Below are 14,708 nucleotides of genomic sequence, written 5' to 3' on the forward strand. Positions count from 1 at the left end.
GGCGGGGCGGGGCGGCTGAGGGGCGACGCCGGCCGGCCGGCCAAGGCGGCCGCCGCCGGGCGGGGCGCTCGGTACCGGGGGAGGCGGTGCCGCAGCAGCCGCCGCCGCCGCGCCCACGGGGCCCCGGGGCGGCTCGGCTCGGCTCGGCTCGGCTCAGCCCTGCCCCGCGCCGCCACCGCCCAGGTGCGCGCCGCCTGGCGCAGGTGCTTAAATAGCGGCGCCGGCTGCACTGCCGCAGTCCTTCGCACTGCGGCCAGGTAAGGGGCGGGTGCTAAGCGCCCTTCGCCGCCGACCCTTTCCCGCACCGGCTCCGCTCTGTCCGCCCCTGGGGGCGGCCGCCGGGCCCCGAGGCCGTGCCGTGGCGCGCGGAGGACGCCCCGCTGCGTGCCGCCATGGCGGGGCGCTTCCCCGGGCCCCCGGTGGCCGGCACAGCTCCCGCCGCGGGTTGAAGAAAGCGACCGGGCGGGCGCGAAAGTAGCGGGCGGTGCCCGGCCGCTCCCCCGGGGGTCGGGGCGGGGGGAAGCCGGGGAACGCCGGTGTGAGGAGAGGGGGACGCCTCCGGCGGGCAGGCTCTCTGTCGGGAGGCGGGCGCTGCTGGAGGGCGGCTCGTCCTCCGGCTGCCCGCAGTGAGGGGGCCGCGGAGGGCGGGTGGGTTTGTGCCGTGTCTTGCAGCGGCAGCCGGCGGCTCGGCCGCTGTCGTTGCCGTGTTTTTTACTCCCCTCAAGGGTAGAGGCTGGGGCTGTGCCCCTGCGTGTCGCTTACCGAGGGCGTGAATGTCCTGGGGTAAGAAGAGCCTCTTTATCTCCTCCCTGTGGAGCCCACCGCTCCCCACACTGCTTCCCTGCAGTGACCTTTACGCCATCCCTGTGAGAGGACGGGATGTCTCTGAAGGGGCCTCTGCAAGTTATTCTGCTGACATGCAATGCTCCGGTTGCTGCTGGTGGCACACGGCTGGGAAGGCACTGGCGAGGAGGCTCTCACTAGGGTGATGGGCTGGCCCTGTGCGAGCCAGGTGCTGCTCCTTCGCAGGGAGGTGATGGACAGGCTGCCCTGCCCCAGTCCTCGCTCCAGCATGATGCATGTTCAGGGCATGGTCCATTTCTGTTGAAAACTGGGCTGGTGCATGAGGAGGAGTATGCCATGGGATGCAGCTTTTCCCAGATGGAGTAGAGCTTAATTGCTTGTCCATGAGTTGGCTGTGGTTTAATGCCCCAGGCCAACATCAAGAAACTGGGGCAGGAAGGCTTTGGGCAGCTTTTGGAGTCCTACATCTTCCTGGTGGTCACTGTCGTATCCTCTCCTCTCAAAGATCTGTATGTCTCTGCATGTGTCTTTTGCTGCTTTGGGGTACTCAGCCCCATGGGGCAGACCTTCCCAGAATTTGCCAGAAATTGCTTTGTCTTGTGTTATTTGTCTGAACAAAGTCAGCTCTGGCTTTAACTGTGTCCATCTACCTTCCCCCCAGTCTCCTTGCAGGTACTCCAGAAAATAGGAGTTGCTTTGTCCCGGCTCTTGCGTGCCACCAGTGCGTCATGTAAAAAGCATCCCACCCACATACATGGGACCCTTCAGAGCCCGTTGTTTAATCTAGGTGCTGTCCTAGTTGCCTGCATGGCATCCAACCAATAGGTTACCAAACTTTGCTTTGCAAGCTCCTCTCTGTGTCTAGACGTCCTTTTGGGGTCCTTGCATCCAACCATGGCATTGGGACTCTTCCCTGCCAAAGTAAGGGGGGAACGTTTGTGGACCAGCTTTTACTCCAGCTGGTTTTCTCCTGTAGCCCACAGGGATAGTAGTTGACAGCTTCTTCACGGAGCGCAGTTCTGTCTGGTACAGGTCAGAATCCCTGACTCTGCCAGTTTGTGGTGAGAAGGATCCCTGGCACACGTGTCTGGAGGCTGGCAGGATTCATGCCATTTTCTGGAAATTCGTACTGCAGCTGCTTTCCAGCACTTCTCCAGACATTGACTTCTGCCCCACGTGCAATGGTCATAAATAACAACATAGCGTTACCCCTCTTACACTGTGAGATGAGCACCATCAGGGACTAATTAGAGACTGCATACATGAGATCAAATTGGATATATTTGACATCTCAAAACTTGTAATCTTAATGTTGCTTGAAAGTGGAAAACTGAATGTACATCCTGTGGGGCCTTTCCCCCAAGGTCTTCATATAAGTGATTAAAAACACCATGAGGAGGGAAGAGCGTGGGGATGAAGATGGCAAACTCCAATTTACTTTAACCAGCTGTGCTCATGTATGGGTGTTTCTGCTGAATGTCAAGAGTGTAATCCAGTGGTGAAACTGTGATATGATAAAGAACAGAAAATGGCACAGGTACAGAGGCAGATGTGAATGGAGGAGGAAATTAGATACAGAGAGTGAGAGGAAGTGGAAAGCCATTCATATTTTGACATGGAAGTTAAACTGAATGAAGTTGAGAGGACTTTTCCTTCCAGGTAGCTTGTCCTATCAGGAGTCATGGTTTAATTTGAAACTAGGGAAGAAAAAAAAATAATTAAAAATTAAAAAAAAAAAAATTAAAAATCACACAATGGCAGTGGCAACTTCCCAGTAGCAGTTAAAAAACTGGAAGTATGGGTGAAAACACTTAAATGGAAAACTCTTGAAAAGGATGGCTTGTGACTTCTAATTGGGTTTCCATTGTGGACTACAACTGACAGGGTATCGTAGTTCTTGAAATAACAATACAGACTAGACCTGATCCTTCTGCATGAAATGATTGGGTGCTTTTGCAAGTGAAAGAGCAGGAACAGGGCCTACTCTGGGAAACATAAAACAGAGGGACAGCAGTGTTTTAATTCTTCCAATGCTTCTCTCTTTTAATCCTCAGTTCCTGTATTCATATGACTGCATGGGGCTATCAAATTTCATATGAGTAAGGGGGAGTAAAATTATAGCCCTGGTGTTTGCAGTGGAAATCTTGGACAATATGGACTCTGAAGGTTCAAACAGAAAGCAAGAAGTCCCAGTTTCATCATTAAAACTTGTATTTTAAAATCTTTGGAGTTGTCCATAATGTGAAAGTTGCAAAAGAAGCGTTACACAGAAAAATTACAAGAAACTGTGATGTTACTTCCTGTTCTATATACATGGCATGAGCCAGACTTATAAAAGGGTAAAGCACTATATCAAGTTAAGCTTATAACCAGACTTCCTTTACAAGCTATGTTTCCAGCTCCCTCTTCCCTCACGCTTAACTGCCTCCACACTACCGGATTTTGTTCTAGCAGTTTCTGACCTGGTATTTCCATGTCTGCTCTCAGACTTGGGTTCAATATGAAGGGAAAATTCCTTTATGTCAAGATGCCTGTGGAGATATCAGATGGAAATATTTCACTCACATAGCCAATATAAGGCTTGCTTCTTTCTTAAAATAGTTTTTCTTGAAATACAAGAAATAAAGCTTAATCTTGCACTGGGTTTTCTATTAAAATTTGGTGGTAGCGTAAATGAAAATTAGTCCTCCCTTGGATTTTGCAGCATAAAATCTGTGGCTTTCATCTTCAAAGCCACAACAGACTGTTCTGAATGTTCTTTCTTTTGTGGCCTGAAGGAATTAAGAAAATATGCACATGCTTCATTTCTAATGTGTGTTTTAACTTAATCTCATAACAAGAAGAATGGTGGAAAAGAAGCAGGCGCTGTGTTGGAGTAATGAGAACAAATCTCTAGATTTTTCTTTTTAAGGGCTAAGTGTTTGAATTTTTTTTCCCTTGCATTATTTCCTTTTGTCCTAATTTACTTGTACTTATTTCCATGTTTTCTTCCCTAGAAGGAACTGCGAAGAAAGGATTCAGAGTTCTCTCTAATTATAGTGTATTGCTGTTACAATGGTTAATGTGCCTCAGCAGAAAAATATCTCAAGACAGTTGTGTCTGAAACGGGGCTTTTCTGGTTGGTTGGGGTTTTTTTCTATTTCAGAGGCCCTTTTCTCAGTTTTGTGCATTTATTGGTAGGTCAGTAAATCTGAGTCACCTCAGATCAATTATGAAAATGGGAAACATTTCTAAACATGAAGGAGCGTATGCAGTTACGAGAAACAATTTTATTAACTTAGGAAAGACCAGCGAAATCAAGGAAGGAGTGATCAACCTAATCCATTTTCTCTGCTCAGAAGCAGAGCCCCAAAACTGACTCCCGCTCATGCAGGATTAAAAGTGTGCCTGGCTAAAGGTCTTCAGTTTGAAATCTATCAGAATTTCTTTAACTTCTTTTTCGTGACATACTGTCCTATCTTTAGTGCTCTCTATAACCATTTTTTCTTTTTTTCCAGAGTGAAGCTGTGACTCTTCTGCCAAGGGACCCTCAGTTAGCAGTTTTTCAAAGCAGTCTTAGTTGAGGGATAGACTGAATTCAGAACAGTGAAGAAACACTTAGCAGACATAGTTTACAAATTAACTGACCACAGTAATGGGATGCATTAAGGAGGGTCCCCCTCAGTTTTGCTATTCAAGATAGCGAGCTGGGAGACTTTGTTGCTTCCTGCAGTGGCTTTCTTGCTGTGTGGTGCAGCCTGTTTCCTTGCCCATCAAGTCTCACGCTTATTGGGCCTTCTACCTGCATGCTGCTCTCTGCCTTCTTCTGTGCTGCTGGGGGTCTGGTTTGATGTTCAGCAGTAAAGCATTTAATAACTTCATCATTCGTGTATCTGCTCAGCTGATTCTTTAATCGGGTCCTAGTCTTACAAGTGGCTAAGTGATGTGACTTGATAGATTGCCTTGCATCGCAGACAGATAACTATGTATTTGAGTGACTAGTGGGTTTTATGGTTGTGTTTTGTTTTCATCCCAGTGGGGCACTGCAGTTACTGGGGAGTGACGTGAAGCTTGTTGTGGCTGACACATGTTCAACAGTTTGCTTCCAGAAATCACATAATACTTTGTTTTTCTTGTGGAATAAGTTTTTAAGGCATATGTAAGGAGGTGTCAATCTAACTTGACTTTTAGCTCCCAGTCATCTGAATTAGTAGCAGGGCAGTGGAAACTGGTAGAGGAAAGGCTGAAGGTTAACTAACAAACAGTAGTAACAAGCCCATTCCCTGCTTCCATCTGTGACAAACTCCTCTAGTCCCTATATATCCTTCCTGATAAATCCAAGCTGTAGAAGAAGTTGTCTGTCATGGGAGACTGCTGGTGAGGGGAAGAGAGCAGTGTTAAAACACTGCAATATGAGCATGCTGAAGTACTTCCTACACTTGGTGGGGGACAGCTTTCTCATGATCAGTCTAGACTTACTATTTTCCATAGTCTGAAATTCCCCTGGGTTTCAGGTTGGCTTTTGATGGATAGTAGCCACTTGGACTGAAATCTCTGTGGTTGCTAGTCACCGTGGTATGGAGTACAGGTGTCAATCTGAGCCCTGTAGGCCAGAGTGTCAGAGCAGCACAAACTTCCTTGTGGGTAATGGTAGAATTTTTTTTTTTTTTCCTAGAGCTCACTGAGTGGTACTCCCCACCCCAGTTTGTCCACATCCAGCAGATTTGTCATCCATACTACCATATGGACTGTTATTGGCCTCAGCACTACCTTCTGTTTTACTTCTGAATCTAGACTCCTGTGGGCTCAGAAGCCTTCTGGGAGACATGTTTTATATTTCTTTTTAAAGCTTTCTTGGAGCACAGACAAAGGATTCAGGAGTAGGGGAGGCTGAAAGGAAGTGTGGGAGCAGTCTGCTTACCAACTCTAACTATGGAATCAGTGAGATTTGAAGTACACAGTCTTTAGTATGGCTTTTTTCTTTTTTTTTTTTTTTTTTTTTTTCTTTTCAGAACGGAACGAAAAATCTTCTGTGTACTTGCTCTTGCAGCAGTATAGGACAGGAAGCTGATTTAAGGAGAGAAACAGAAAAGTCTTTATTGCTTGTGGAAGGAGAAGCAAGATTTATATACTTCGAAAAGGTATGTATTAGAAGATTTACTTTGTAAAAAGTCCAATAGTTATCAATACTCATTTGCATTAAGATTCTTTCTCTCAAGAGCTGTCACTTCCTGTCATTCACTACAGAAATTTCCCCTAGCTTTCTGTTTTCAGGGGGAAGGCTAGCCTGTCCTTGTTCCCAAGATTCAGCCTTTGAAAATAATATCCCCTTGATCATAAGACTGTGCATCTAAAGAAACAATGCATTTAGCTGTGCAACAGCAATTACAGGTGTTTTCAGTCTAACTGTAAAGCAAGTTCTGTCTTTTCATCGGCATTCAACAGCAGCAAACTTGATTAGGCCCTTTCATCCATAATGGAGGTACTACAAAACAGAAAATACACCAGGAGTGTACAATATAGGCTGAGTAGCAAATGCAGAAGTAAATGTTATAAAGTAGCTAGTCGCACTGGGGGTTTTTTTCCTCTTTTGATTTGTGTATTTTCATGTTCACAGATCTACTGTAGTTTTCTGCCACTTAATGCTAACAGGAAAAAAAAAAAAAAACAACCAAAAAAACAACTCATCTGCTTGAGGAGATTCTGTTGTAATGTATCCAGTGGCTGTTCCTGCACCAGGAGGTGAAGGAAATAATGGACAACATGGGAAACTTATTTTTTTCCTTTTTGTTTTTGGAGCTGTGTTGCTCTGCGCTGGATTCCTGCTTTCAGTCTTTATTCTCCAGTCGTGCCCATCTGGAACCTTCAGTGACTGTAATGAGGTCCTCAAGGCTGCGGGGCCCATACTTGCTGTAACTGGACTGGTTTGTGTTTTACTGGCACGATCAAGGGCTAGGCTGTATATAAGACAAAGACAATTGCAAAATGAGCAGGTGTACAGCCTTATTTTTTGTCGCGGTAGCTGTCAGTTTGCCCAGTTTCTTATATTTGGATTCCTGTTTTTAACTAGTGGAATGCTAATTAGCATCCTGGGCATTTGGGTTCCTGGCTGCAGCCCCAGCTGGCACAGCATACAGCTCAACCACACCGGCAGTTCTGATGTGGACCTCCAGGGCTGTGGATTCCTGTCACTTCAAATCATGGGACCTTTGATTGTGCTCACTGGGTTGTGTTTCTTCGTGATAGCTCATGTTAAAAAGAAACAAAACTTAAATCTCAACCAAGAATCTTGCGAAAGTGAAGAACATCCTGAGACCCCTGACTCTTTTCAGGTTACAGTAGGTGGGTAAATAATGTGTGAACTTTACATTTGAGAGTTTGTAGGGATTTTTTTTCCCCTCATGATTTACCTCTGAATATTACTCACTTGAGCTCTAAGCATGTCGGTTCTGGCATGGCATGTCAAACCAGCCAAAACAGAATAATGTTGCTTTGCCTTGTATGTTTACTTCATGGTCAGTTCAGTTACCTTTCTCTCAAAGGTAACACCTCTCCTTTGGCATAAAAAGAAAGGTCTGACTGTCTGTGCAAAAGAAGCCATGTCATCTGACACAAATGAGTCCAAACCCACTTCCTTTCACCAAGGGTGTAGCTGACACTGCAAATCACAGGTCTAATGACTTCTGTGACTATATTTAAGATTTATTTTAGCCTTGAGCTCTGACCCCTTAAACAAAGAATCTGATTCCTAAGCAGTGTGTTGTATTTTTTTTTTTTGTCATGGCCACATCTTCCATCAGTCAGAGATGTAATTGCAAGATGCTTCTGTTAATTGCACAGTATTTGAGTAAATGTGGTATGTTAGCAGGGAATGCTCCCCTGCATATAGCACTGCTTTTAATACCCCATGAATACATTCTGTGCATAGATTATGCGGGTAACTTTCTAGCTCTCAGAAAGGATTAATGAGTCAATTGTAGTATTGGTTGACTGTCATCTGACTGACTGGACTTGAAATCCATTATGCAAAACTTTTTTTCCTTCTGCCTGTCAAGCCAGTGTACAGACCTGTAACCTGGTGGCCCTCAGAAAACGTGAGGGTTTAAAGTCAGTTTTCCAGCCACCAGGATAAATCCAAGGGTCATAAAAAGGAATGCAGATAGTCTTTAAAGGCAAGAAAGCAAAATTAGTGGATTCCTCTTCCATCAAGAAAAGTAAAACTGAAAGGCTGAAGGCTGAGGTCTGGTTGGCATAGTGACATTCTGGAACACTGGTGACTCAGCTAAAAAACACCCCCCACCTCACTCAACATTTTTGATGCTCCCTGACCTGTCTCTGCACACAAACTTCGAAGGAAGAAAGGTGCCAGGCAGCTGTGAATGTTTATATAAATTATGCAAGCTTGGTGACTGATACAAACTTTCTGTTTTTTAAAAAAAAAAAAAAAAAATTGAAACTCCTCAATTGCAAAGTTGAAATTGGCAGATACGCTGCACTTAGTACTGAATACACTTAATAATGAATTATGTATCAATAGTGTCGTGGTACTAATGTTAGTAGTGCACCTTCAGGTACAAGTAATTTAGTAGGCAAACTGTCAAGGCACACAAAACCAATCACCAGAACCATTAATGACTTGAATACTTTTGTTGTAACACTGCAGTAGATGTGGAGAAACTTAAACTGCCCTATTTTAGATATGTGAGGAAAACTGAATACTTGCCGACCCTTAAAGTAAGCCAACAGTAACTGTGTACAGTTTCGGAAGACAGCCAACAGTAAAGAGGTTTGTGTCTTAGCTAGATGGAACATGTTCCCTGCACAGCTGTATTTTCTAAATGAAATCTTCCATTTATGAATATGCTGCATCTTTATTTTGGGATAATTTGGGTTTTGAACTTAACTCCAATGTACTTTAACAGCCCAGAATATAACAGTTCTGTATGTGGGATCATTGCATTTTATCTTAAAAGGTAGACAAGTACAAATACTGTAATTCCAAGGACAGGAAATATTCTAGGATACAGTTAGAATAAACAGTAGTGCTCAATTTTTCAGATGTAGTAATTGGTGTGTTTTTTTCCTAGGTGATGCTGTAATGGTATTCCCACCTCCACCACCTCCTTATTTTGCAGACGCTGTGTCACCAACTGTGACACATTGTCTTATGTCAAGTGTTTTGCCTACAAGTGAAAACCCTCCACCATACCACTCTATCTTCAGTGATGGGTAAGACCGTTTTCTTCTTTGGCTTTGGAAATCTGAGCTGTTTCTCAAGGTATCCAAGACAATGTTCTTAAATAATCACTGTGAATTAACTCTCTACTAGGCACTACAAAGTTTTCTAGTGTATCACTTGACTAACTTTGGATACCTTACTTGAAATGGCATTAAAATACCCTAGTGTAAAAGGGGTATCACAAACCACAGAGTGTCCTTCATGAAGCTTGAATTCTTACCAGTTTATTATGACTGAAAAGAACTTCTGAAGTGAAAACAAAGCCTTAAATCCGTGGCCTTATTAAATATACTTAGATTAGATTTCTTCCACAGATTGTCCAAGAGAAAGTGCCCCTGACAGCAGTGCCCCAGTAGCATGATATCTACACTGCCAGATTTTAGGAAGCCTCTATAGAATCAATGCAGCGAGCCCTTCATGACAGCTATCCCCAGGCCCTGTGACCCTGGGAACGCCATGTTAGTGTATTCTGTTCTCCCTGTGACCCTTATCTCACTGCTTTGAGGAAGTGAGACCTGCCGTGCTGGTCTGCCTTGTTGCTGCAGTGGCAGTGTGTTGAGATAAGAGGATACCTTGATACTGCAGGAGTAGAGCAGGAGGCTCCAGGGAGCTTAAAAGGGAGGTTGCAGTGCCAACTTCATCTCAAGATGTTGTACCTTACCCATGCAGCCACCCTTCTATACACTGAGTACAGCTGATTTGCTAGATGCTGCCACCACCAAGCGCAGGGAGCAAGAGCTGGCAACTGACTGAAGAGTTGTCTGCACCACAAGAACTTGCAGGGTCATTTATTCCCTGTGTGTTACTGCCAGTGGGCTGCTAACTTGAGGGTGAAGAAGGTCACTGCAAGGGCCACATACTAGGAGCCAGAACTAGATCTGGCCAGGAGAGCTAGATGCCACATGCCTAGAGCTCCCAACTTACTTTCAGGCCCTTAATGATCCAGAATTGACTTGGCTTTACCTTTTGGAAGGTCCTATGCCAGCTTGGTTTTGATCTGTGAGTCAGTAGGTGGTGTGGGACTTTTTCATTGAACTACTTTAGTTTACAAGACTGTACCTACAGCATTCTAAGCACCGTCACTGCAGCAAGACCCCCAGCCTGCCTGGTTGCATCCAGTTGTAGTAGTTGTTGGGCCACTGCTTTAATAGCTTTCCACTATACTCTAGACTTCTCTGCTCACATGAGGCAGTGCATTCCATGACCAGCTGTACCAGCTGTGTGCCTGATGTCGGTACTTCTTCAAAACTCTAGTGCTAATCTTCCTTTTGAAGCAAGCAAGCACGAACCCTCTTCCTGCCCAAAGACCTAAATGCTGCAGGAGGAAGATACTTGTGTTGGCAATGGTGCTTATTCTTGTTACCATGCTGTGTGCAGCCATGTCTGTGGTTTTTTAGTCATCTTTTGAAGTATACCTGGTGAATTCTTGAGGCTCAGCCCCACTGTGCGACACACTGTTCTCTAGTCAATCACCATCAACTCCTCATACTGTCTTCCATTTCCTAGTGCCCTCCTCTAAACATTTTCTCCCCATCTTTGTTGGAGACAGCAGATGCCTTTTTCTGTTGCTATTACCACAAGCCAGACTGTCCTTCTGCCTTTTCTCAAAATATTTTTTTTTTTAACATGGAATAAACACCTCTCTATTGAAAACCCTACTCACTCTTTCTTGCTACTAGTGCAACACTCTCTAGTGCACAGTGGGACTGGCCCCCAAACAAAAAAATTATTGTGTACATACCACATGGGAAGGGAGATGCTCAGTGTTTGGTTCCCACTGACTGAGGTCCAGCTTGAGGTTGATGACTTGTGCTGAAGGATGCAATGCCTAATAAACCCTAGCTACACACATCATTCATTTAGTCTGCTGTTTTTCCACTTAAATTTTTTCAGAGAGAGTACTTTCTGTACAAAGCTGATGAGAATCTGTTGATTACTCAGTGCCCTAAACACCTGCCAGTTCAGGATGACAAGGGTAGATGTGGGGATGAGAAGGATGTCAGGGTTGATCAAGCAAAAGTGCCTTCCAGAGAGCAGTGGCTCTCATGACCAGGCACAAAGTGTTGTGTGAAGAAACATTTTATTAAGTATAAAAGTCTTTGCCTGTTCTCAGATTGCAAGTGAAATATATCAGCTCTCAGAACTATACTACTGCAGTCAAAGGGCACCCAGAGCAAGCAGGAGAGAAAATAAACTCCTGCTGCTGAAAGAAGGAATTTACATGAAGTGTCTGTGTTCTTGTTGGGCTGGGTGAAGGCGTCCACAGCTGGAAGGTGTTTCATACCAGCTGCTGTTAGTCCTGCAGTTAGGCACCACACTGAGCCTGTCTGTGCTACAGTTCCTGCATGCGCTGTAACTCCCTTCTGGCATGTACATCCCAGATGTACATACAAAGCAAATGGATGTGTGGAGAAATGACTTGCCCTGAGTGTGAACCTGGACCTCTGGTAACCCTCAGGCAGCCAATTCAAGTATGGTCTAAGGGCACCCTTAAAAAACATTTCAGTTTAAATACATATAGAAGACCAGACTGGAGTGGATAACTGAGAGAAATATAAGAACATACATGTTCTGCTGTAGCCTTACAAGCAGCTGAGAGACAGAGTGACACTTGTACCACCTATCTGTAAAAGTACAATGTACAAAACTGAGGGCCACAAGTCCTCTCTACCCTGTAATTTCAGGCCCTGAGTGGGCTGCCTGCCCATGTGCTTGGTAAAATGTGTGGATTATCCAAAGGTGTGAAAGAATGCAAGCAGTACATCCTGCAATGTACTGAAAAAGGAAACCGAAAAAGGAAAAACAAAGGACAGTGGGGGAATGGCAAAAAAGCTAGTTCCTCAGACTTCTTCTGGGCTCTCCCTGCTGGTGCACATACCAGGTGACCCCTCTTTCCTTCACCCATTCTCCTACAAAATCCCCTACAGCTGGATCAACGGCCTCAACCCACGAATGTCCAGTTCTGGTGCTCTGAACTTTGTGTGTGATCCCATCAGCTTAATCGTCATCAGTTGCCTGTCTTGACTTCTCTGTCTTGTGAATGTATGTACGCAAAGAGGCAGTTTGTAGCCCAGATTGTTGGGGCAGTTTCTAGTGGAGTGGACGAAACATCACAGCCTTGGATGCAGAAAGGCTGACATCCTGCTTTGGTGTTCTGCGGCTGGTGGTGCTCTAGCTGTTGCCCCTCCGTGCTCCCTAAGGTCCTCACAGAGACCCTGTGAGTTGATACCACCTCTGGGTATTTCACTCAATCATGTTTTCCCATGTCTCAGCACTTGGTAGCAGCCATGGCATCCTGACTAGTGCAAATTGGTTCCCAAGCCCTTTCATGGAGGAGAAGCAGTGGCCTTGTTCCTCCTAACATAGTGCGATGGTTGAAGATCCCAAAGGTGGAAGGGAATACCCATTTCATACATGGGTGGTTACTAGGCAAATGTGATTTGCCTCTTCAGTCCATTGCTGCATGTTTTGTCAGCAGGTGCTGTGGTGGAGGCTGTGCTGGATGAGAGAGCTTGTAGGAAGCTGAGCCACGGTGATCCCAGAAGCGGTTGTTTTTTTCCTGCAGTCTGTTACATAGCACTTCAGCATTTGTCTTGTAGTATGTTCTCTTCTCTCTCCTTTAAACACACACCCTCACATGCCAGTAACAGCACTGAAGATGAGGTGACTATGCTCTGTATTCCTGCTCCTCATGCGGTATTGGTGCGGGTACAGATGTATGCAAAAAGGCAAGAGTCAGCTCTGGGAGTGAGTCATGAGGAACGAGTTCTTCCCTTTCCTTGGGAAGCAGCTGAAGCAATATGTTGAGGGCGAACTCCAGGGGGAGATGAGCAGGGTACCAGAACCATGTGGGTGCAACCGATTGGGATCCAGTTATGATGGTCAGAGGAGGGCAATGAATACTTGGCTGCCCTCCTTGACTGTCACTGGGAACTTAGCAGTCTGGTCATGTTCAGTTGCTTCTGTTTCTCCAGCTCTGAGCTGGAATGCTGCTCCTTATGTCTGTCATGGGTTGCTGGAAAGCTTAATAAAAGTTTCAAGTTGCCTTTCATGTAAGATCTCAAATGGCTAAGGACTGTGATTTTTGTGATGCAATTCTAAGTCTAGGTACTGTCTTTCTTAAGGGAAGGGAACAGTGTGTATGTGATAGACTACAAAAGGGAAGATACATTAGGAAGCGAAGATCATAAGAAGATTTAGTAAGATTGTGAGATAGCCCTGCCAGAAGCAGCTAATACCCATAAGCCAGGCTGTGGCTGGTGATGTGAAAGGTTAGAAGGGAGGTTGTTTGCCCATCCCCTCTGAAGTAATAGAATTTTCATATGAGTCATAATGTAGCCCACAGAATGAAATCCTAATGCTTATGCAAGTTCTTTGCTTCAGGGATTTTTAGGGAGCGTGTGCATACATGTGTGTTTATGTAAGTCAAGTGGAATTTCACTCACAGTAGAGAAATGAATTATGCTAATATGCTGGTTTGTGTTTTATAGAGCACAGCTTGCAGATGATGGAAGAACAGTTGCTGTTAGAGACTATGAAACCATATATACAATTTCTGGAAGCAGCTCACCGTCAGATATTTTACCGATGCTATACCTCTCCTCTGAATCGCCTCCACAATATGAAGAAAAAGCATCAATAACAAACAATGAATATTCTCCATCTTCTTCATCTTCTTCATCTATTTCCTTAGCCACATCTGATACCAGCTCATAGAGGACTGTCAGTTAGACTTCATTTTTAAATTAAGTTGTACACCTAGATTTACAATTTTTGAATTTATTTACATTTTGTAATAAAAGCAATAACGTTGGCTGTGTCTAATTTTTCATCAAAAAGCGTAAATGATTAATTTGGGCTTCAAGAAATATTAGATAATGCTGGGCTTCTGAGCAAGTAGTCTGAAGGGATTCAGTTCACTGCAAGAATGTTAAATGCTCATTTTGTTCCATTACAGCTTCAGTTTCTATTTTTAGTTGTTCTTTATATAATGGAGGCGCTAAGTAGAGACCAACTTTTTTTGTTTATTTTAATTAAATCTGGTTGGAGCTTCAAAAAAGAAATAATTAGGAAGTGTTTTTATTTCTATTTCTGTATGACTTTTGTGGAAAATACTTGTTTGCAGAGTTATTGACTTAATATGTACTCTGAGAGCATCAGAAATAGGGGTGTTTAAGATTGGGACCAAATAAGTTATGGAGAACTTAAATGGTTACTTTTTGGTCTGCCTGGTAACAAACAGTCCATATCTTTATTTAGACCCTCTTTGGTCCTTGTGTAAGTATAATCCCTGTGAAAATCAGTTTTAGCCAGCAGTTAAGAGCTCTAAGGCAACACTGAGGGTAGTTAATAGGCTAACAGTTTAACTGTGGTAATGACTGATTTCGGGAGGATTATACTACTGTTATATATCATCATTCATGGTTTATACAAGGAGTGCTTATTTTGTGAGAGTGAGCACCACTCAGCAGTAGTATTTTCCAAGTGCAGACATTACTTACCAGCAAATGCAAGAGAGGCAGTTTCATGGAAAGTCATGCAACAGATGTTTTTAACTGACACAGCACTTGACAGACCCTTCAGGAATACAGGCCTCCTAGCTCCTCTGTCCCGGTGCAGCCCATAAGTTAGTGGTACCTGCCTGCCTTCAGGATGGAGTGACAAGAGATTCTTGTTCTATTTTGCA

At 44.5% G+C, this 14,708-nt stretch overlaps 1 protein-coding gene across 5 annotated transcripts; it reads left to right on the top strand.

The window, feature by feature from the left end:
- Positions 1–127: 127 nt before the first annotated feature.
- On the top strand, positions 128–13,835 carry TMEM171 (transmembrane protein 171). 5 transcript variants are annotated; one of them, XM_030005135.2, is made up of 5 exons: positions 128–257; positions 5,796–5,924; positions 6,401–7,125; positions 8,871–9,012; positions 13,513–13,835. In XM_030005135.2, the coding sequence occupies exons 3-5, from the start codon at positions 6,495–6,497 to the stop codon at positions 13,736–13,738; spliced, it is 999 nt and encodes a 332-aa protein (XP_029860995.1). In that variant the 5' UTR covers positions 128–257; positions 5,796–5,924; positions 6,401–6,494; the 3' UTR covers positions 13,739–13,835. The 5 variants fall into 5 exon arrangements, with proteins under 5 accessions (XP_029860995.1, XP_029860992.1, XP_029860993.1 ...); XM_030005132.2 differs by having other exon boundaries at positions 132–257; positions 4,302–5,924; XM_030005133.2 differs by lacking the exon at positions 128–257 and adding an exon at positions 549–5,724 and having other exon boundaries at positions 5,834–5,924.
- The last annotated feature ends 873 nt before the right edge of the window (positions 13,836–14,708 follow it).

The sequence above is a fragment of the Aquila chrysaetos genome, chromosome Z (assembly GCF_900496995.4).
Source record: "Aquila chrysaetos chrysaetos chromosome Z, bAquChr1.4, whole genome shotgun sequence".
In the NCBI taxonomy this organism is placed as follows: Eukaryota; Metazoa; Chordata; class Aves; order Accipitriformes; family Accipitridae; genus Aquila; species Aquila chrysaetos.